Source organism: Nanorana parkeri, unplaced genomic scaffold (assembly GCF_000935625.1).
Source record: "Nanorana parkeri isolate BGI_ZX_2015 unplaced genomic scaffold, ASM93562v1 scaffold105, whole genome shotgun sequence".
NCBI lineage: Eukaryota > Metazoa > Chordata > Amphibia > Anura > Dicroglossidae > Nanorana > Nanorana parkeri.
In genome coordinates, this window is record NW_017306373.1 from 555,484 (window position 1) to 580,021 (window position 24,538).

A 24,538-nucleotide genomic window follows, 5' to 3' on the forward strand; every position below is an offset into this window, starting at 1 on the left:
AAAAAAAAAAGGTACCACCTGGCTACTTAATCCCCCCGCCACTGAGTCCTTCCATACCATGGGACTTTCCTTATCAGTGCAGACGGGAATCGCTGGACTGTGTCATCACCGATCCTTCCTAAACCCACACAAAAGGTTGTATAGCACCTGTCAGCTGGGAAGAGAACGCTCTGCCGGATTGCTGGTCCTCACTGACTTTGAACTATCTTACTGCCTACCCTGACTGTTGGCTCCATTGACCACTTACTGCTGTGAGTGCAATATTTTTATTATTGTGTATTAATAAAGCTGTGTTAGTTTTTACGCACGATCAGTTTTCTGGGCGTTTTTATTGCTTCCTTATCATTAGCCTAATCGCTCCCCCAATACATATGTCAATGGTTGGGGTATCTCCAGAGGATGCAATACCCTCATTTATGTCACAGTGAGGATTGGGTTCTACCCTTCAGGAATAGTGCATGATTGATTAAGGCGCTATCCCTCCCTATCCTTGTGAGTGCTTTTTATATTATTTTTATTCTGAACACTGTCACACACTTTTAATGTGCTTTTGTCTCTTTTCTTCTTTTAGACTTCATTACAAGAATACCTGGTCATCCTTCCACGAAGATTCATGTTTATATACTTCATTTTATGGGGTGACAATTGTCTCCCAAATGTGCTCCTGCATTGTTATCCTGTCATGCTCCTGTCAAGTAGCTTGCATGCATATTTTTAGGACCCAAATGCATAAGTTTATGCATTTGGATTCAGGGGAGAAAGAGCGGCATGGGTAAAAATAAACAAGCTAAAAAGGGGTTGTTTATAAAACTATAGGTCAATATCTATGAGTGGATGGGTTCTTGGTGCCTGCATCTTCAGGAAAGGACAAGCTAAATGGTTCCTATGGTCAATAAGAAATTAATTCCCTTTAGAAACTTTTTTGCAAGAGGCCCAGTGTTTCCTATAGATCAAACATCTTTGTTTATTTGAACACAAAAGGATACTTCAAAACCATATCTAAAAATCAATCAAACTGAAAAACACATTCATAGAGGAAAAAAAACTTCATACAGGTCATTTTTATCTCTCTCTTTCTCTGTACTAAGCACCAACTTCAACCTGTGAGTACAAGCAAACAAGGTAATGTATTTTCCATATAAAACATTCGCATTAAAAGTAAGAATTTAAAAAAGACCTAATGAAAATAGTTTTAGCCATATAGCCATGTTAGTAGAGATGTCCAATCCAAACTACAATGTTTTGAAACGCATATTTGATTCTGTCTGGCTAAATGTATGACCTTTCATGCTGGGCTTAAGAAGCTGGTGTTATATAAATTGCTGTATTTACTTTGGATTCAAGGTAATACTAGCAGTATATGATATGGAGACTGACACAGCACAGCTTCAATGAATTAATGTTAGTGTTTGTGTATATTTTCTTACATGAATTACATTTTGATTACAAGTGGAAATATGACACGCTCCTGGCCACCAGCCTCCTCACTGTGACTGCTACTGGCAAAGGGAAGAGTGTGGAAAGACCTCGAAGAATGTAATATCTCTTACCAAATGGAGCTTGGCCAGAATTCAGCTCGCGTCACACTTCGTCAAAACAGCACTTGAAATCTTAAGCCTCCAATTGCATCTGTGCTGCGATTTAAATAATGGCTGTTGGCAAGCAAAAGATTACTCCAGTCTACCAAAAAATAAAGGGATGCTTATGGCGAAGATTCAGGGGAGAAAGAGCAGAATGGGCCAAATAAACAAACTAAAAGGAAATACTACCATGACTGAAAAGCTGTTCTTGCACAATACTCAGTTGTGACAAACAGTGCTTCAAATAATTATACGAAGGAAAAGCACATATTAGAAATTTACTCAAGTAATTTACAGACAAGAGAAAAATCATCTTTTACTTTCCACTCTGCACAGGTTGGTGTGTAATATACCTCCCCTTTACTTGTTTAATAAAATCAGCCACTTGTATTACCAATAATTCAAAACTTCTACCAACATAACTATCATGTATTTAAAGTAGTGCACTCTAGCATGAATATAAGCTTACAAGGCAGCATGATCAGTCTAAGAGATTCTGCACTTAATCCTTGAGCCTGAAGCGGGCTTGGAAGACTCCACCACCATAGTAAAGCCACTCAAAAGTACAGAAATGTGTGTATGCTTTTGGAGTTTCAAAACAATGTCGTCAGCCCAACACAAGGCCCAGTGCAGCAATATAGTGTTCCTAAAGTCCATATTACATAAGGTATATTACTGCAAGTTGCATGGAATTTTAATTACTGACCATTTGAGGGACACTGCAATCAGTATCCCTTTAAACTGTAGTCAGACTTTGGACATTGAAATATTGGCATATTATATACAAATAGTAAATACGCTTTAAAATAACCTCTTAGAGAGCTCTGTAGATACAGCCACTGTGGAACAATTCATCCTCAAAGTTCACAACAGAGACAGTTATTCAAATAAGTTCTCGGCACCTTTCTCCCTCCCCTCTTACACCTGATCTGTGTTTACATTAGAGAATAGAAGACTGGCAGACTCCCCCAGCCAACTCACTGCCGAAAGGGGGAACAAAGTAAAACTGAGAAGCTTCCACTGCAAGCTTTGAGAATAATTATGGCATGGTGCTTTCAGTAACAGAGCCCAGAGAGAAGGCTTGTTTTAAAGTCTATTTACTGCTTGTTAGGAATATTTTAATGCTCATAGTTTGGTCTCATGTCTGCTTTAACCTTATTACCAACGGATTGGGAAAAACAGTAGTTAAAAATACCACCGAAATAAAGCTCTAGGAAAAATGTTAAATTAGTTTAGGTACAGTGACCAAGTTTAATCAGTCAAAGCAATAAAATCTGAAAAACGGCCCGGTAATGAAGGGGTATATACAGGATAGTACTCAAGTGGGTAAACACAACTCTATCTCCAACAAAACATTTAGTTGCACTCAGCTACACAATGCAGACAATATTTTAAGTAGAACCATGGCTTCCCATTAAATAATGTGTTGTAGCACAAAATTAAATATTTGCAACTGCACTTACAGTTTTCCCTTATTCCCCCTGCAAAGTCCCACAAATACCCGTTGAGCCCGTCACTGAGGTCCATCTAATGCAGCTTTCTGTGACGGTGTGGTGGTGCAACAACGATGCTGACTGCTCCCAAATTCAGTGCAGAGTTGCCGCTCTCTTGCAAATTATGTCTACTTGCACTGCTGTGGGATGAAAAATGCTGCAGAGGCGTGGCTATCAGCATTATCACTGATTAACACGCCTCTAGCTTAGCAATTAACACCTGGTCACACCTAGTCCCACCCACTGCTTTGTGGATTGACAGCACTGCTTCTGTTGCCGAGACCCTCCCACTGTGAGCTACAGTGTCTGCAAGGGGGAGCATATAAGAACACAAATAAATGAGGAAAGGGCTCAGTCAGGGAAGGTAAAGAAAGTTTTCCGTTTACTTTATAGAGCCTGTGCATCACATAGTAACTTAATTTGATACTTGTTTACACTGACATAAAAGGAGTCATTAGTTTTACTTTTAACAAATGAAAGCTCCAGTAAATATACACTATATTGCCAAAAGTAGTGGGACACGCCTCCAAATGATTGGATTCAGGTGTTCCAATCATCTCCATAGCCACAGGTGTATAACATCAAGCACCTAGGCATGCAGACTGCTCCTACAAACATTTGCTCTCAGGAGCTCAGTGAATTCAAGTGTGGTACCGTGATAGGTTGCCGCCTGTGCAATAAGTCCATCCGTGAAATTTCCTTGCTACTAAATATTCCACACTCAACGGTTAGTGGTATTATATAACAGGGTGGAAGGAACTGGGAAGCGGTAGGCCACGTAAAGGGGGATTATGGTGCGGGGTTGTTTTACAGGGGTTGGGCTTGACCAATTAGTTCCGGTGAAGGGAACTCTTAAGGCATCAGCAGCACAGTCAACAGGAATATGAAGTATGATAATACATATACTATGCACAAGTTTGGCAGTCAGAAACTTTGAAGACCTTGCCACCAAAGTTTCTAAGAGATCAAAGAAGCTGTTCAAGGCCAGCATCTACCTAACGCTGTACAACTGACCCTTTAAGAAGTGTTCTACCTCTATGTCAGATCTGGCAAACAAAACGAATGCCTTATGCTACAGGATCACAATGGTCTGTGCTATATTTTGAGCCCACATAGATCGTATGTTGGCCCTTATTGTTTTTTAGCACATTTTGCTGATCATGTGTGAAAAGTGCCAGTTCATCACACAGTAATCTAAAATCTCAAGGTTAACTCTAAAAGCTGTCCATAGCTTCTAACATTGCATAAAAATTGCAGGGACATTTTACAGTTTAAAATGTTGCTTACAGATAAAATATTAAACCATCTAGAGAGTATAGTTAAGAATAGAATATGATACACAAAATTCACAGATTTTATGGTTCTAAACACAGCAAAACAAAAATGTCCCCAAAATAGAGGCATCTATAAAATACATAAGTGTACCTGTATCTAAAACATGTTACTAAAAAAGCTTTTATTACACATATGAATATAAAAAACACATACATACCCAGAGATACATTTAAAGAACTGTCTTGACAGGCATGCCAATCAATTGAGTATAAATCCAATAGCTATTCAAAACTGTATGTGTTCAAACATATATTTAGATGGTGACCAGGATCACTTGTTTTAATAATATGCACATTATCAATCCATCCATGAATTGTCCAGGTATATTTAAAATGTTAACAACTGTAAAGACGAACACAAGCAACTGGGTGTGCCAAAAAGTGTGCTTATAAATCTACAGGTTTTCTGTAAGTATGCTCATACATTCACAGCTCTTGTATCAACAGATTGCTCAGCCGTTGAATATTGTTATATTAACATTTCCAAGAATAGGTAGAGGATCAGTTTCTTAATGGGTATGACCCAACCATATAGTTTTTAGAGGAAAAGTTATAGTCTCCACCATCGGCTCATAATAGAAGGCTGAAGCTTAACCTCCCTCCCTCAAATATAAACAAATATAATGGGTCCACAATGCCACAGTGTGGAGTTATAAGCTCCACAAATAAATCACACATCAAAATATATACTGTATATGCTGTATTACGGTAAGTGTTTAAAGCCACTACTTGGTATATAGGGCAAAAGTCCTATGTGAGTTGATCCCAGTGCTGGGTAGTATTACATACAGGTAGGTGTTGAGTGTGTACCAGCTAATATATCTAGGGCAGTGATTGCATTATGCCGCCATGGCTTAAGTCTATAGCCACACATCCAATTTACTTGTTAAATCCGCGCTCCAATAATGGACGTAAATCACTAGCTGCTGTGCTAATAGTGTACAAATGTCACCCACAAAGTATATATACTGTATATCTGTGCACTGCGCTATCCAACAATCTGCTGAAATCAGAGTAAAGTGCTCATATAGTGCCCAATAAATGTGTCCAATATTGATAAAGTGCTCAAATGATCAATCTGTATAACTTCCATATAAACATCAAATTAAACCCTTCATCATAAACAATGCATAACACATGAATCAATCAATAACTTAAAGGAGAACTATGGGGGTTGTCTTTTCCCCATAGTTCTCCTTAGGGTAATGGGAGGACACAATCTAGCGTCCTCCCGTCACCCAAGGTTCAGTATACCGCGAGCTGTAGCTCGCGGTATACTGAGACGCCGCAGTATACAGCGAGCTGCTGCTCGCGGTATACTGAGACGTCGCAGCTGAAGCGGATTCCGACAATTGTGCCGGGATCCGCCCAGCTGCCTGACGGACAGCTGGCTCTGCCTATCTAAAGGCAGAGCCAGCTGTACCCGCTCCCTCCCCCATCCGTTCCGCCAGGCAGCGCAAGTTTTAACATGTTAATATAGATTTAAAAGCCATTTTCAATATTTTTAAATATGCAGCTTTCAATAAAATATTAATGGCAGGCAATTCTGCTATGAAGGTCCTTACTCAAGGGGGACAACGGTCTGTCTTGGTCTCCTAATTGTGCTCCAGCATTGTCACCTTCATACAGGCTTCCCGTGGAGCCTACAAGAGGCCATTTAAATGCACATTACAGAGGCCTTGTCCACTACTGTCACCATCAGGCATGAGAAATGCCATGCGGCCATTGCTGGAGAACATCTATGTAGACAGGAAGTGGGTGCAAAGAGGCTGCAGAAGTTTAGTTGTACTGAGATGCAAAAAGGATGACAAAAAAGTGAAAGTGTTTTATTTTTAATAGCAATTAACGGTAATGGAAAAAAAAAACAGCTGCAGCAACCAGCACAGAAATACATTAATGAAACAGTTGGTGTGGATGGCAGCAAAGCTTGTTTTTGGCACACGGACCAGGTGGTCCTATACTTAAACCAATAACAAGGCAAGTATGAATTTTAATGAGTTGCCTCTGTGTTAGGGACTTAAAGTTAAGGGATAGGGGTCAAAATGAGGGGTTAGGTTAAAGGAAGGGAAGTGTTAGGTTACATTTTAGGTTTAAAGTTACGTATTGGGGATTCAACGTTAGGGCTAGGCTAAGGTTAGGAAAAGGTAAATTATTAAAACATTAGCGTTAGGTCACAGGTTTAAAGTGTATTTCCACCTTTTCAGCCAAAATGGGATAGCACCTACTTTATATTTATTGCATGTTCCCATTCACATAGCATAGCTTTGGCTATGGTGTAGGTTCTCGTGCTACTGCTGTCTGCACTGTTCCTCTACCTTGAAATGGCAGGTCCTTGAGAGCACGATTATGGATTTATCTTTTCCCTGTTTAACTTTAATAAAGTTTAAGTACCTTGTCAGGTTTTAAGGTTGAAACATTTGTATTATTTCAAATACAATACTTATCAACAAGTAGTATCATTAGTAGCTGAGCAGGTGTAACGTTTGTACCTGGGATAGATGGATATAGTCATCAGAGACTATAGGCACTGATTAACATCTGTGCTATATTAGTTATTCAAAAGAAATGCCCAACATCCTCTCAGCTCTTCTACTAAATTAGGGGTATCCAGGACTAATGTGAACCAGCTGAAATCCACACTGGGGAAACAAAAGTACCAAATTCTCTGCTGCACATGAACATCTTATCTGAAATGATCTCTTTATAAAATAGCAAGCCTAATAAATACAGACATACGCTTATCAGTGATGCTGTGTGAGATGCCATAGTCTGTGTTGCACGTACTGTAATCAATCTAGTCCAAGCCTGTACTGAAAAATGACAATTTGAAGATGAAAGAGGAGTCTGATTGGTATAGCTACAGGTCAATATGAAATGTTTAGGGCAATCACAGTGATAAATAAACATGGTTTTAAAATTTTGGAATTCTATTCAAGGCTAAAAGACTTGGAACATTTTGCAGAACCTTTTCATAGCAACAGCAAAATATATAATACATTTAAACCGTTTTCTTTTTGCTTTGCACCAAAATGTTTAGCAGACTGTGCTCCAGACATGTGTAATACAATACATGTGTATATTCATCAGTTAGGCAAAATGTAAACATTATACAAGAAGTAAAAATAAAATATGTTGGAGGGAAGTTTTTATTATACAAAAATAGGATGCAGATAGGACGTTTTATACATAAATAGGAAACAGGTAATGGAAAATGAAAATATGGAGTTATAAAGCACTGCAAATAGCAGTAAGAAGTTGAAAAGTTTAAAACTCCAGAAACCAATTAGAAATCATTTCTTAATTTATCTGATTAGAGTTAATTCAACTCTTGTTGGTTTGCTGCTTAGTACTGCACTTTGCACCTGAAATTATTGCTAGTTAATTAAACAATTTAAAAAAAAAAACCTAAAGTGATGTCTCTTGAAGTGGAACTAAACTCTGGAAACTGTACCAAATAAGACAAAGGACTAGTCATCATTATTGGCTATGGTTTCTCTCCCATTACTGACTTCCAATGCCTTGTTCTGCACTGCATCCCTGTGTAAAGGCCGCCCCCCTAGCAGAGGCAGGGTTTTGCTTCCTCATGTCAGAGCTTCCAGCAACAGTAAGCAGCACAGTAGTGACATCACCATATCTCAATCCAAATCTCCCAAAGCTAGAAGTCTGAGGCAAGAGTGCCTTAGATCTTAAACTGCAGGTACACAGCTATAGGCCCCAGGCACACTCGCATACCAAGTGCACTGTTATTTTTTAGGATACTGCTTAGGGACAATTAACATTTCTGAATCTCCTGTATTACATAGCAAACCTTCACATTTTGACTGCACATTCACTTTAATATATGTGATTGCTAGAAAAATCCTACTGGCTGTTATAAAAAGAGAAAGACGGTCAGTGTGATTAAAGCTGGACGTATACAGTAGAATTATAAAACTGCTGCATTTTTCATGCATATCTTTAACACACAGTTTAGCTTTCTGTGCTTTATTGTGCTTCAATGTGTGCTTTTCTGCATTTCATGCTCCCTACAGTAATTCTGCATTCTATGGCACCATAATACAATGTGATCTTTTATTCTGGTGTTTGTTCATCTTAACTTGAAAAAGTATCAAATAAAAAAAATCTATGACTGTCAAAGCACTGCTGCTATCCCTCAATCTAATATTATGAGTCATCTGGGTAGAATTCATTACATTACGCTGAATAAATTGGTACTTTATTACTAGAGGCTAATAAAGTTGCTCCGGAAATATACACTTAGTCCTCCTAGTCATAACACAGCTGACAAGAATGCACAGGGTTAATGTGAGAAGGCAGAACTCTTGCCTCCAAGTTCAAGCACTGACATGATTGTTCATTTGGGATTCCCTTAGAGTGAGTCATTGTTAGAACAGAGACTCCCTATTGAAGGAGCAGGATAATGCTCTGCCTCTGGAGGGTACAACAGCTGAGAGTTTGTCTTACAAGAGACATGGATTATTGTCAGACCTGCAGTCAAGGTGTAACAGTGCAAAATCACGGCCAATACCTTCATCTTCCAGCTAGTAAAGATATTGGACTTACAAATTCTAGCAACATCACAACATACAAGTCATATGGGTAACTACAGTGTCTAAATGCCCAGGCACAGATCTTCATTACCAGCACAATAAAATCTATTGTTGAAATGTGATGTGTGCGGGATAAAGAGAAAGGCGGCATCTGCTTATGTTTCATTGTTGCATTAGTGACATTCAAAGAATTGCTAACATAATAATATGTATTCATATCAGTTACGTAAAAGAGAGAGAGAAAGAAAAAAAAAAAAAGAAAAAAGACTGTTACAGATACTTATGATTGAACTAGCACTCACACAGGTAAATGCTGTCATCCACTCTCACTGTTGTCGGTTATTAATAGTTTTTTTGTTCAATAATTGTTTCAGGATTTTAGCCCTTATGTGTACAGCCAGTATACAGAACATTACATACAAAAAAGGAGATCGTAAGGATAGAAATTTGTGTACATAGTACCAAAACAATACATTTCCAATACAGGGTTATGATAAACAATCGCAAGGATAGATGGTACAACGTCAGCACCTCAATGTACGCAGGTTAGGGCAAGACAGCCATTTATATTTTAAGTTGCAAATTGGTTGTAAGAGCTCTAAAATATGGAACTCCACCATCACTAGATAAAACCCAAGTTAGAGCAAATGATGAAACTAAATTTAATTCATTAAAGGAAACTTGTACTGAGAAAAATATATTGACTGTCATTGCTGTTCTCTCCCTGATGCTAGTTGCCTTTCTGTGGCTTCAATACTTTAAGGCCTGGAGCAAGAATGCAGATCAGGGAGGTCAAAATGAAGTCAGAATTCCTTATCTGCATAGTAGCTTCATGTCAATGGCTTAGAAAATACTAAGATGAACCGATAGTTATAACTGTAATATACAGAGTATCTGCCCTGACACTGATGGTTATTAGTGGAATACACCCACTATGCACCGACACTGATGGTTATTCATGTAATACACAGAGTATGTACCCTGGCACTGATCGTTATTAGTGTAATATACTGTATACATACACTAACACCAATGGTTTTTAGTAGAGTACACCCAGTATGCACCCTGACACTGATGGTTATTAGTGTAATATACTGAGTAAGTACCCTGGCACTGCTACTTATTAGTATAAGTGATAGTTATTAGTATATATACCCTGACACATGATGGTTATTAGTGTAAAACACTGAGTATGTATCCTGATACTTGATGGTTATTAGTGCAATACACCCGAGTACCCACCCTGGCACTGATGGTTGTTAGCTTAATACAGAATACATACCCTGCCAACGATAGTATGTACTGTAATACACCGAGTACATACCCTGACCCTGACTATAATTACTGTAGTACACCAGGTACATACACTGACACCAAGTGTTATTAGTTAAACAGTTACACTTATTTAATTATAATTATATTAATTAGTAGCAGGCTAGTCCTGTTGCTGGCACTGGACAAATTCAGTTTTTGGGTTCTCAAAAAAACATGAATGTTTCATAAGTGTGCCTTCGTACAAAGCATGAACAGAACAAACCTATCACAAAAAGGGATTGAGAACCATTTATGAGAAATGGGGAAAAGGCAAACAACAATGTAGCCCAAAGCAGCCAATCTGAGTTTATTCTCCTCACATTTTCTATGTGTCCTCTTTAAAACAAAAGGTCTCAATGTGTGTGGGGGGGGGGGACTTTTGTTATATATTACTGTATATCACACACCATTACTGAGATGTGCACTGCTGAATAAGGTTATGTCCACATCATCAGTTGGTTCACTGCCCCATCGTATCCCATTTCGCTAAGAAAATAGAATAATGAGAGGTGGGTGAAACACAGGAGAGAGAAAGAGACAGAGAACTGTCATTCTTTATGCAAAAACATATCAACTGCACACAGAGCCTGCAAAAAACATACATCAGAAAGTGTGATGGAAAACATTGCAGAATACTTTTTGATGTATGTTTTTTTACAAAAAGAGCAATGATTCACTATGCTGTCCTACTCTACCCTCTATCCCGTTATTTCCTCTTACTTAGCTAGGCATGGAAGACAGGGTTTCAGGGTGCTGTGTGAATAAACTATTAGTCTACTACTGCACCAACATAACGCAAATAGAAATATAGTCTGCAAACCAGATAATCAGCTATTAGGAACAGCCAATCTGACATTTGATTTAGCAGTTTAATTCAATCAGAATCATGAAAGCCTTTTTCCGATGGGCTGCTACACCGTTACTGAACATCTCTGCTTTTTATACCACAGGCTTTTTATATCATAAGGCCCTTAGTGTTTCTATGCTCTGTAAACAGACTCAAACCTCTAGAGTGTCTGTGATTGCAGTCCTCCAGGTCCCAATCAACAGGATGTTGTCAATGCTTGCCAATCCACCGTATGCAAAACCTTTGGGTTAGAACTGGTTAACAATAGAAGTCACTGACCTCTTTCATTGCCCTCTCTACTGCCTCCTTTTGACTAATTACACCCCTACTGCTAGGCTTTTAAAGTTTGCCACTACAGATTATAATTACCCATTAAAATGTTGATTTTTCTTTATATACAACAGCAAAATAGCAAGCAACAAACCTCTGAGTCTGCCTACTATGATTATTTCATTTTCTAAGGAAGCATTCATTATTTTGCTTGATTTTACCAAGGTGTTTATAATAATGACTAGCCTGCTCTAATTCTATTAGCTGAAGCCCACTAGGAATGTTATTAACTTTTATGTTAATTTTAATTTTCAAAGAACAAATCCCCTTAGTCTTCAGATGAAAAGCAGTACCCCCAGCCGCTATATGCAGGGTGTCAGGTACCAGCCTCTGTTGTTTTTACTCTTGAAGGTAACAAGAAAACACCCTGCTGTCGGAGATACTGCAGCTGGCTAATTAACTAAAATTACTATTATTATATATTTTTATTTCAATTGCATTTAAGTGGCTGCACACAAAATACAATTAAAATAAGAATTACTGTAGAATGATGCATCGCCATTGGATATGCAAGATTTTTTTTGTCTAACATTAATTGGCATTACAGGTCAAGTCCAGGGTATTTTAAAAAGGGCATTGTTTTAAAAGACCAGACCAAGGAAGTCCGCTCTTCAGTTCCTTTCTTTGGAATTTAATGCCTGTTGAGTGGGCTGAATAGAATCCCATTCCATAGTAGGTACTCCTAATTATAACACATTATAATTATTTGCAATATACGATTTCACAATACACTTAATAGAGGCACACTGTTCAAAACAATTTGAAAAGTTCAGACTGAGATACATTATTGAATATAAATTGTATAAATTGTGTGTCTATTAAACAGCTACTTAAAAACAAAAAAACTGAATAACTTAAGTAACTTAATAAACAAAAGAAGCAAAGTTGATATTTTGTAGTACATTTTCTATGAATAAAATACAGAACAGTTTCAAAGAAGAATCTGCAGCTTAATAAATGCTAACAATGTCTAGCTGAAACACAAACTTGCCCATCATTATGGGCTATTTTTCTTATTTGCAAGACATTGTGCTTAGAAGCTGATTGAGAGTGGTATTTGTATCCATGTATAGCAAATAAAACCCTGGCACAAGTGGAATCTGGGATTTGCTAACAATATTCAAGAATATGGGCAACAAGTAAGGTAGTAATAGTGGTTTTAAAGCTTTTTAGCATACAAACACTGACGATTTTTTTTTTAACAAGTGTATTAAATTTAATAGCGATGAGCGAGTCTGCCTGGTTTGATTCACCAAGGGTTCGGTGAATCTTGTTCAGTTTGGCAAACCTGAACTTGGAGGCAAAGCCTACTGAAGTCTATGGAGGGTGAATCGTGTTACAAATTTTGGAAATTTTTAGGGCTAGCAGACAAAACTATTGTCGAAAAGGCATGGGAAGCTGGACGCTGCCATGATACACAACATCTTTAAATAACATGCTTAGGGGGATGTCTTAAAACTGCATGTGGTGTTACAGAACAGTATGGGTTTTACAGACAGTCTCAGCAACAGCATACACTGGAAGCATAATTAGCTGTGGAATTATAATTGTTTTCCTTTTATACTTAGCTTGGCTAATGTGCAGCAGCAGCATCCTAATCTTATTCATTTCGGTTTAAAAAAAAATTAAAATAAATGGCGTCCTTACTATAAAATATATTTGAGTCCATTAAGGGAGACAAGAATTCAGGAGGCTGGAAAACTGGCAAAGAGACAAGTTGTTAGCCAGCCTCTGTTTAGCCCCTCCCCTACCTAGCATGCCTCAGTTTCAGGAGAAAGAAATACACACAAGGACAACACAGAGGCGTGAGATCTACACCCCTCAATGGACTTAAAGAAAAAGATTTTAACCTCTTGCCGTCCGCCCGTAGTAAAAAAACGGACGGACGGCACTGCAGCATCTGCGGAACAAAAATCTTATTTTGTTCATGGGCCAATGAGGGACACAGGGATTTAGAAACCCTTGGTAAGTCCAAAAGCAGTCCAAATGGGGGGTGGGCAACAATCACTGATTGATCAAAGATGGAATCATCTGAACAGAGGACAAGCAGAAGGACCAGCTCTCAAATCTAATCCACATAAGAAATCCAAAGCAGGACAAGAAAGTTTGCTACAAACCGAAGGCAGACAACAGAGGATCAATCTGATATTGAGACAAGGAAAGAAGAAAGGCTCCACCTAAGGTGACACTAAGCCCACACCATCAGCATCCCATACACGTAGCCAGTGTGCCCTATGCATTTGTGCAGATGTCAGTCTCATGCAAGACATCAGTCACTCTGTGCATTTCGGTCTAAAAAAGTTCTCCAAGAGATTCTGCGCATAAATTCTCTAGGACAGCGAATCTTGAACCATAGGATTCACTTTGAACCCATGTTGCCTTCGAACACGCAGCTGTTCCCTGATATTGCAAACTAAGATTCAGCTACAAAAGTGATAAACACATTCAAGGGAATTGATCAAAACTGGAGCAGGCAGAATCTGGAGCAGTTGTCCATGGCAACCAAGCAGCTTCTCTCTTTCATTTTCCAATTTTAACTGAACAAATAGATTCCCTTCATTGTACAATGCCGGTCATGTCTTTTTTTGGGTTTTGTCAACAGACTCACTCACCGGCCTATAATCAGTCTATTGTTTTTGTCCATAGATTGGGCGACTGCTGCTGCTGCTATCACCTATGCTTAATTCATTCACTATTCTGGCAGTAAACTCCAGGTTCATCCTCTTCAAGGACTATGTGGCTGATGTAAAAATGTTCCCCATGCCAGAAATAAGTGTTAATTATACTGAAGTACATTTGCCTAGTACCTACCCAGTAATGCACTCTTCACTGAAAAAACTGTGCATAATGAATTAGTAATGATAGAAGTGAGACAGCCTTCTAGTAAGCACTAGCACATTTTAAAGGAAATAACTGCATTGATATGTAGAATAAGAGAGATCTAATTTATCTGTAACCATGCCTGAAATTCAGATTTAATAAGAATCTGTCACTTATGAGTATTAAAAATTCTTGACAGGTATGATGTGTAGGCACTTAGGGGTCCATGCACACAACTGCTGCAGATTTGAGTATCATCTGCTTCAACAGAATGATGAGCATCCTTATCAGGTGTTGCTCGGACACTTCCAGGTAGTGTCATAGATTGCCGATGAGCCCTGACCCCACACATTCCTACTGGCCCATCACTCATGCAGGGCTGTCTCACTAGCAAATAGGAATGTGTGAAATGTGGGAGAGGCTGGCAAGATTTACCACTAAAATGCATGCAGTGGAACCACACTGAGCCTGCCTTCTTTATTTCAGCAGAGTGTTTTTCAAACCACCTGCCTTGTTTGCAGGAATCCAGAATTCTGTGGACAACTGGCCCAAAAAAGGTCAGTGCACATGGAGGTGTTCCATATCTTGGGCACTACATTGCTGTGTCCAGTAGGGTTCAGGGATAACATCATTGTCTGACAAATTCCTAATATCTCCCAGAACTCTTCCATTAGCTGCCTCCACTGTCTTTTATTTACTGCTGACAACTTCCTTTCACAACCCTCCCCCCCAGCACTCATGACTTGTCTTATAAATTTTGAGTGACACAAATGACCCCACCCAATGCATAATAGTGACACTGTAGAACAGTGATTGCAATTCTTGGTAAAGCTCTTTTATGTGCAATCTCCAAGACATCCTTAGCTGCGTAAAGTGCACTGTGTAAAACATTGTGCTAGAATTCAAGAGTGAAGAGCCTGGCCCCACATACTGCATGGTGCTGATTACAATTCTCTAAATCAAAGCCCTTAGCCAATAGGTTTGTTCATGTAAGCATGAAGTCAGCAATCTGACACAACTGTGTCTGAATTGTCACAAGACTTCCAAAGATGAGAGTTAGTAAAGAAGATAATCGCTCCATATCTGATACAAGGCTACACAAATACGGATGGTTCAAAATGTATCAGATGTGGGCTATTTAAAATTTGTCCATAGGCCTATCACTGACTGCCAGATGTCTCATTGAGGGCAGTGAGACATACATGTCTGCGATTCAAAAAACTCCCATGTCGCCAAGGTTTTACAGGATTATTCAATAAAAAGGCAAGTTTAAGGTGCATTAATAAAATAACCAGCATTCACCTTTTACTTATCTGTGACATTTTTAGTTTATAAAGAAAACTGGTTGTGGAGCTTTACACTTTATTTTTGCACCATCTTACCCAGATTGCCTCATAGAAATTGACTAACATCCTAGAGCAGGGGCGCCCACAGTTTTTTATCGGGAGATCTACTTTTCACAAGCTCAATGAGATCTACCAACGAAAAAACACCTGCATTCAGGGGCGGGAGGGGTTGTGGCGGTGCATTGAAGTCAACGGCACCGCAGGCAGGCCCCTCGCCCACAGTGCGATCGCCTGCACCCGCAAGCCCTTCCCGCCGGTTCCTTAACTTCTTCTCGGATCCCCGCTGCATACCGATGGGGAGAGCAGCGATCACTGATAGATCGCGGTCGACCTTATGGGCATCCCTGTCCTAGAGCCTTCTGCCATCAGCTCTCTATAATTTACCCCTGTGTATCCCAAAAATGTGTTCAGCCACAACACTCTGTCTGAGCAGCTAGTGCTGACATTTTCCATGACGGTTTGTGTGATCAGCTTTTTGCTATGGAGTTTGTCACTGACAATATGGATGCATACTGTTTTTAGAGTAGTGTGAGTATATCAATTGTTGCTTGTTAATAAATGTTTTTCACTTTAATACAACACGAGTGAAAGGCACCTTTTCTCTTTTTTTGTCTTTACTCCTGTTTACATTAAAATGTTTTTAAGGCTTCTAAGTGACAAGTAGGCATTCATTAGAGGAAATATCAAAAAATAAATTGAGAGAATATATTGCCAACAAAACAAACTAAAATGGACATACCTGGAGCTTTTTCAACAAAAATGACTTTGGAATCCTGATGAAAGTTGTGGCCAGACACAACCATTTTCTTTCCTCCAATCACCGGGAAGCTGTCAATACTTTGTTTTTCTACCAAAGGCAATTCCTGAGCAGACCGCTGGGCTACAAAGAAAGTGAAATATAATACAAGCATCACTCAACAGCTTTTCAAATGCCCTGAGTAAATATAGCAATATCCCTAATATAGATTATACACAAGTGCTCGGGAAGTGGTGACACAATGCAATAGATATGCTTACCGAACAGGGTGCACAATGCATGTTATTAGAGACTGGGAGCTTGTGGCTTCACAAGCCTGTAGTCAGTTACTAGCCAGCTTGTAGTTTTTGTTAGCTATCACGAAAGGGAATCAGGCATATCGTACTATAGAGAATCAATTATATGCATTGGATAAACTTGTATTTCTCATACAAAACATAGTCAAATACCTCCAGGTTCTCAATGATCACAGAAAAGCTGTTCAAAACTGAATGCATCTAGCCTAAGCATAAGGACAAATGTACCGTATATACTCGAGTATAAGCCGTCCCGAATATAAGCCGAGGTACCTAATTTTAGCCAAAAAAACTATTAAGGCCGTACAAAAATCAAAGATGATGTTCATGGTACAGTGCCACTAGTTGCTTTAAGTTATGAAAGTATGAACATTTTCACTGTCCTTTGTACTGTGCTGCTGCATACGCTTGATGGTAACAAATCAGGGGTAAATTTGGGTTCAATTATAAACATACTGTAATTGCAAAGATAACCAATGTGTTGTAATTCACAGAAGCAAAACAGATAAATGCTTTAGCTGCCTAAATAACCATGCCTTCTTTGAGTGCCTTAGCAATGACAAAATTAGCTTCAACCTCATTGATGTCTGAGATTTCCTCAACCAGCTGGCTGCAAAGAGATGCCTAGGGGGTGGAAGTGTGCCACAGTCAGAACTTTTCAGCTGAATCTCTGCATGAAGGAAGATTCGCCCTGATCCAGAGACCTTATAACCCTGATATTCCTCATTAAAAAGGGCACACTAATAAAAAAACATGAAATGTATCTGGCTGCTAATGGTTGAGTAAACCTACACATATGAGATGATTAGGATCAGAAATGTTCACCAGATTGTTCTTGGGAGAACAGATAAATGATCAGACTGGATTTACGTGGGTGATTAGCACTGTTTGAGATAAGAACAACGTTTGTGGATGCCTGGCTATTTTTTTCTGGTTTCTTCTATTATATTACATGCACACCTAGGCTGAACACACCTCTACTAAAAATATGATTTAGTGAGGTGCACCGAAATTGAATTTTCAGACCGAAAAGAAAAAATTTGCCAGGCTGAAACTGAAAATTATTTTTTTTCTAACCTTTTTAAAAATTATTATTTTTTACATTGTATTTATTCATCTAAACAGACCCCTGATACTTCCCTTGTGAAATAGATACAGAGATTGAGGATACAGAGTCTTCAATCCCTTTTTCTGCAGCCCCTGTTATGAATGAACAGGAAGCCTCTATACTGAGTGTTCCTGTCCATTTATAAACTGTGATTTTGAATGAATGAACAGAAATTGATGTAAAGCACTTCCTGTTCATTCATAATTGGGGACACAGTAAACATACCATATCATCAATTAGTTACGAGCACTCAGCGATCAGCCTGTTAGTTGAGTGCTTGTAACCACTCTCCATCCTGACTCATTCGGCTGTCACAGGATGCCGAGCAGGGCAGGCGGGAGAAGAGCTCGGCCTCCTGTGACACGCTCACAGCGCTCTCCTTTCCGCCCCGCTTGGCCTACTGAGAGTTTCTATTCTCCCCACTGGACACTGCTCTGTGTCAGAGGGGACACAGAGCAGCGCTGAGCAGGGAGATGAGAAACTATGGATGCACAGCAATTTCAGCCGAATAATTGTACTTTCGGCATTTTGCTCAAAGTTAGATTTTCGGCCAATATGCTTCGGTGCCTCTCTTTTAGTGATAAGATTATGTGTGCATGTCAATTTGCTATCTAACATCTTCGGCTAGCTTTATCAAAAGCCCTATATTAATCAAGGTGTTCAAAATTGCATTAAGATGCAAAAGACGACCTTACCAGTGCCGTCTGGTAAGACGGCACATCTGAGATACTGGGAATATAGTCATGCCTCTTCCAAACGGCATTCTCTGGGTGCCAAAACAGTGTCACGAGGGGGTACATATCCAGACATGTGCAAATATCAACTTTTCTGAAAGCTGGTAGTTGCTTAAGATTTTCTAGAGGCTCCAGTGGCACTTTAAAGAGGATTCCTTTGCAGCTATAGACATTATGCAGGTAGCTTACTAGAAATAGGTGTGGGAAAAGTTCACTTTAGGCAAGATTAAATTGCATCATTTCAAATGCTTAAAATTATTGTTAAGCATTTGCTGCAGTGGTTTCTTGAGATACCAGAACATTTAGTAAATTGTTTTGAAACTAACAGGATGGGTGATACATTAGGGATAATTTGAGGTTTATACGTCACTTAAAGGAAAATTCATTTTTAAAAAGTAATTGTAACATTTAAATATGCCTTTTTGTAAGTTCAAGTCTTTCAGGGCTAAAAAAAATACAATACCAGATAAGCTGGGAGGGCTAATTAGGCTCTTTGAGATAACACAGGCAGAGGACAGCTCTGAATTTCTGACATGATCAACATACACTTTTTGCACTTATTTAACACATAACACTTTCAATGGTATGTTTAAGAGACCAAATAAGAGAAGTTTGGGATTACATACACTTTAAATTCATTGAAATCACTTTTCTATTTCAAACTGAAGTCAGCAATGATTTTCTAAAACTGCCATAATATTTAAAGGTTATCTCACTGCAACCATGATAACAGTACACTGCAAATAGTGCTTCTATCCTCTGCTATTGTAATTGCTTTCCCCAGAAGGCTGAACAAAGCTAGGAGGTAAAAACTGCAGGTGTCCCTGTAATGCCCTTGGATTTACCACCATGTCACTTTAATTTCTGATAAAATAAGCAAGAGTGCTGTGCATCTTGTAGGATGCTGGGGCCGCAAAATGTTTCTTATCAGAGTACTGGGACTAGACATGTGATTTGGCAGGCAGATCCTTCCCACTTAAGAATGAAAGTCCTCTATAATATCTGTAGTTTATATAGGTAATGAGAAGGGGTTTTTGTATCTTTAAAACTGGAGTTGTAGTTTAACTGTATCAAAAGATCATGATTTTCATAGGCTGTACAGGAAGCATATACACTATACATAGGCAAAAGTTTGCCATGCAGAAAACACTCATAATGACAATGTCACATATCAGGACTGTGTACGGTATCATCTGTAGTGTTACCACAGTTCTTATATGGCACATTTACAGTACTGTAAGGCACATTTGCAGAGCCTGAGCAAAAATAACCAAAGTTAGGGTTTACAGAAAATAAACACAATGTGCTTTTAACATGCCATATCTTAGACTACATTGTTTGTAACCTATGCTTGCATAAAGAAAATGGTTTGGCAATTTTCATCTAAAAGTTGTAACAGTGGCAAATCTACCTTTCATTATAGAATATTATTTCCTGTACCTAATGGGGCTTTCCCTGGAAAACATTTAGGTATTACAATGAGTGAATGGTTTACAACCAGGATGTACGAGCAGAGCTATATGTGAAGGAAAGGGAGGCTCCAATAAAATAATACTGGCTTCTATCCATTCACGAACAACAAATTCCATGTAATACGCACATATTGAGAAATATGCATCTAGGGATAACCATTTCCTTTAAAAACAACCAAAAAACTTTGCCTCATGTTTCCCATAAGAAATGTGAATAATGTAAAATATGATGCCCAATGAAGACAAAAAGTGCTTTCCTGCTTCACTTAAAATCATAATCAAAATATAAATCTGAATTCCTTAGATATTCGGGGTGTCAAGTTATTATTTACGCTAATAGAAGCCAACTCTTTTTGTTTGCATTTCACCTGTAACTTGAGCCCGACACATCATTGAATATGTCTTTTTAGATATCCACTTTCACAGCTACTAAATAGCAAAACAAACACACATATGCTATTTACTGGTATGTGGAGTCTCACCATCTCTTGTTAGGAGGTAGGTATAAACCAGAGAGAATTTCAGCTAGTTCTTGATGAACCGGATTACATTTGCACAGTGGATGCCCCTGTCTGGAACCTTCCATCCGGCATAGACTCAGAAAGAGAATATTCCGGGCGAACAGTGACAGCAGCCAATTGGATACAGAGGGAGATTCAGCCATCCACACGGTTTAGAGTGTATGGAGAACTATGTTATGTTTTTTTTGCTTACCCAGCAGGCTAAACAGAAATTATAACAGTGTATGGCCTGCTTTACTACATCAACTGTGAAACAGAATAGTGACATGAATCAGATCCCAATGATAACAGCCAGAATGGATCAAGGAGCATATTGTGGTGCTCATATATGCTTTAAAGAATTAATAACTCACAGCACTCAATTGGATTGGATGCCACTTGCAGTGTCAGCGTTCTCCCATTGGGTTGTGGAATGTGAACACGGAACACCAGACGCACTCTAGTGTTCTTTCTTCCAATGTCAGTTTCCCCTTTTCGCAGCTCAATGTCAGAATTGCGCAGCTTCAGTATACCGGCACAGTCAATACTGTTCAAAAAGAAATTCAGAGTGTTAAGAGTTTGCCAGATTACAATGTACAAATTTAATCAGCTACAATACATCTCTTGGTATATACCTTGAAATGTTAAATTATGTTTATGCAATGTTTGGCTATGCAACTAAAAGGACAGACTGACAAAAAGCATGGTAGGATTTGCTGATCGGGAGTAAACTGATCCTAAATTGTAATTCTAGCGCATAAAGACAGTCTTCACTTCCTAGACACTTGCACCAAGAGCCATTAGCTGCACCTCCCTGGCATAGCCCGTTAATTGCTTTTGCTCCCTTTAACAGGGGTGGTTCTTTTGGAATGGAAAAAAAGGACGACACAGCCACTGTTTTTTGGCGATGGGAACCAGAATGTGATTGGTAGCAATTAAAATTCTGGGAAAGCGTCAAGTTTTATTCCTGGAGGCGTTTGCTCATAAAAATGTTCTGGGCTTTTAACACGGGCCAAGTGTACCACCCGCCCGATGGAAGCGTCATATCATTCGCCAACTTCGACACCGGGACCAGCAACAGCACGCCGCCTGTGAGTACTCCTCCCCCAGCCTGGTAAGACATCCCCCGAAAATAAGACCTAGTGTCTTTTCGTGCAAAAAAATAAATAAATAAGACAGTGTCATATTTTCAGGGAAACACGGTAGTAAAATGCTGGTAACAGACCTCTAAAGCATTTTGAGTGTCTCAGAGCAAGGCATCTATTCCAATTAGCATGTTTCATTTTAGATACACAAAACATGCAAGCCTCTCCACTACAGACCGTACTGAATACCAGTCCACATGAGACACTGGAGGGCAGTTGGCTGTGCAGGAATGATCTGGCCACCCCCTGGCACCTGTCACAGCATAACACTCTACAAGCAGGAATGTTTGGTTCAGTCGAACATTTATGTTCATATCAATTAAGAGGGGAGGTGGGAGAACAAGACCAAATCAATTGCACTAAACATGAGATTGTTCCTTAACAGTCATTTTTGTGATCACTTAGATTTTGTTTTTAGTTTTCTTTAAACTTCCATAGATGGCACACAAGTGTTTTTGTTACACTGATTAAAGGCGAACTAAACCGAAGAAAAAAATATAACCTATTGCCTTAGATGTGGTGGCTGCATTCGTATTTATTTCAGGCTAAGAACATTTTCAAGAAGTACAGAAAATACCTGTTGATCTTGACAGAAATGCAATGCCCTTGTTACTTCCTGCATGCTAAACAGAAATATAAAACAATCATGTCTTTCTTTTGTAAACTACCAATCTTTTAATTCCACATGTAATGGAGATGAACGAAGGCAAAAAAAGTCCAGCCGGGGTGACAACCATGGCTACCTTCATAGATACAGTAGAGTATACATAGCCACCTAGGGACATGAGCTTGTTCTTCTTAAGAAAACGAATGCAAGGACTGTTAAGATGCAATATATTAAGTTTTTTTTCTGGTTTACATACATTTTAAACAGCAAAAAAGTTCTTGGAAGTTTCCTCTCTAAAAAAACAAAAACACTATAGTATAGGTTTTGTACTTTTCAACTGTTTTACATTAAAGGACACCAGAGGCAAGGCTTGGAAGTATGCACAAAATGTTTTTTCTATGCTGGTGCAGAGTTTCACCATGAAGGAACTGTGCTGTACCTCAAGTCATGAGAGGGATATGATATTATCAATGTTGAGTACATGCTGTCATAAATCTTTCAGTTAATAATTTTACTACTAACAGAAATATGACCGATTTTTATATGTCAGGAACTCTGTATTCACCAAGTAGGCCTGTACGGCATTTCCTGCTAAAGTCATGAATTTGTCATTTCAAAAGATAAGGATGACATGAGGCCTCTTTTTGAAGTCTACTCTAATTATTTGTATATGTGTTCGAAGAAAAAAAACAAAAAAGAGTGGTTATTTGTGCTGGATTTTCAAATGGCTTCATATTCAATTACTTAGACATCTGAAACCCAAATCATGTTTATGCTTTAAACAGTTATTAGTTCTAAAAAGGACTGTTTTAGATTGAGTGGCAATTAAATATGCAAACAAATTCAGAATATTCAGTCACACCACTCCCCAACAGGAGTTGGAAAATTCTACCTTTCCCAATGTGAATATTTGTTGGATTATCAAAATGAAACCCTATTTTATTAAGATCTGAATACTCAAGTTCGCCAATGAGAATCCCAAGAATTTGAAGCAAAAAAAGACATGCCCAATGGGACTACTATGCCTATTATGACTAGGTAATGAAGAGTAAAAATAGTTAGGGCACATATAAAGATGGAGTTGCTCTAGTGAGAAGGAAATCATTCTAAATAAACTAGTGTATTTATCAAAATTTAGAACTCTGATGGGTTTTTTTTTTGCCCTAAGGGATTTACAATCTTTTGGGTCCAATCTCGATATAACTTGGTAAGAATGAAGCCTATTTTCATCCACTTTCTTTTTGGAAATACTATCAAGTACATTAGCCGACCATAATTCCAAGCTTATAAATATTCACAACCTTTTACTGTCCTTAGTGCACCGATAACTTTTAGGGCTATGCTTTAGAGATAAATCAGGAATATTTATGTATATTATGGGATATCAGGTGGGCTTTCCAACCTTAAACCTTAAAAAGTGACACTAAACCCAGGAGTTAAAACTTAAAAATGCATTCAAGTACCCTATTAACACAAATGTATCTTCTTTGTGTATCACTCAGCTGTAGATCCTCAAATCATCTCTGAATTGGTGCTGACACTGTCCTTCCTTCTGGAGTGTGGCTACTTTTGTTCCCCATGGTCCCGGTGTATATTATAGAGTAGCCACCAGTCCAAGATCACTCCCGTGATGGACTACACTCACGTTTAGTTTACTAATTTGTATTGAGATTGTAGTCTATCACAGTAGTGAGCTTGGAGTGGTGGCTACTTTATAACACACAGGGGCCCTGGGGAACAAAAGTAGCCCCCCATCCAGAAGGAAGGACGGTGTCAGCACAAATTCAGAGATGATTTGAGTTTCTACAGCCGCGTGATACACAGATAAGATACATGTTTGTTAATAGTTAAGGTGCTTGAATGTATTTTTAAGTTTTAATGCCTGAGTTTAGTGTCACTTTAAATTGCTATCTGATTGTACACTCTATGTGCAATATCCTTTAGATGTACTACAACTATGTAAAACTAGGCAAATGAAACCTGAACAATCTATTGCTTCTCAATTTTGTCTTCTCTGAGCCCCGGTATCTACTCTGGCTACTTGCCCTACAGTCTCCTGCTTATGAACATGTTTGATATCTCAGGTTTGAATCTGGGGTTCTTGAGCAATAAAAGTTTCTAAATTCAGATTTGAGTTTAAAACATCAATAAAAATGCAATTCCAATTTTTTTAAGCTCCACTTTTAAACACAACCCAAGCTATAGTAACTATATGTATTCAAACTAATTGGTGAATGTGTACCTTCATTGTAGAAACAAATAAATGTAGCACTTTCCAAACCAACAGCAATAACACATTTTTCTT

At 38.6% G+C, this 24,538-nt stretch overlaps 1 protein-coding gene across 1 annotated transcript in view; it reads right to left on the reverse strand.

The window, feature by feature from the left end:
* The window catches only part of NFATC1 (nuclear factor of activated T-cells 1), a 205,708-nt gene that overhangs the window by 105,239 nt on the left and 75,931 nt on the right, over nucleotides 1–24,538 (reverse strand). The window contains exons 5-6 of the mRNA XM_018553005.1: nucleotides 20,856–21,028; nucleotides 16,354–16,494 (exon numbers count right to left, since the gene is read on the reverse strand). Of these exons, the coding sequence (XP_018408507.1) occupies nucleotides 16,354–16,494; nucleotides 20,856–21,028 (314 nt within the window). The remainder of the gene's footprint in view (nucleotides 1–16,353; nucleotides 16,495–20,855; nucleotides 21,029–24,538) is intronic.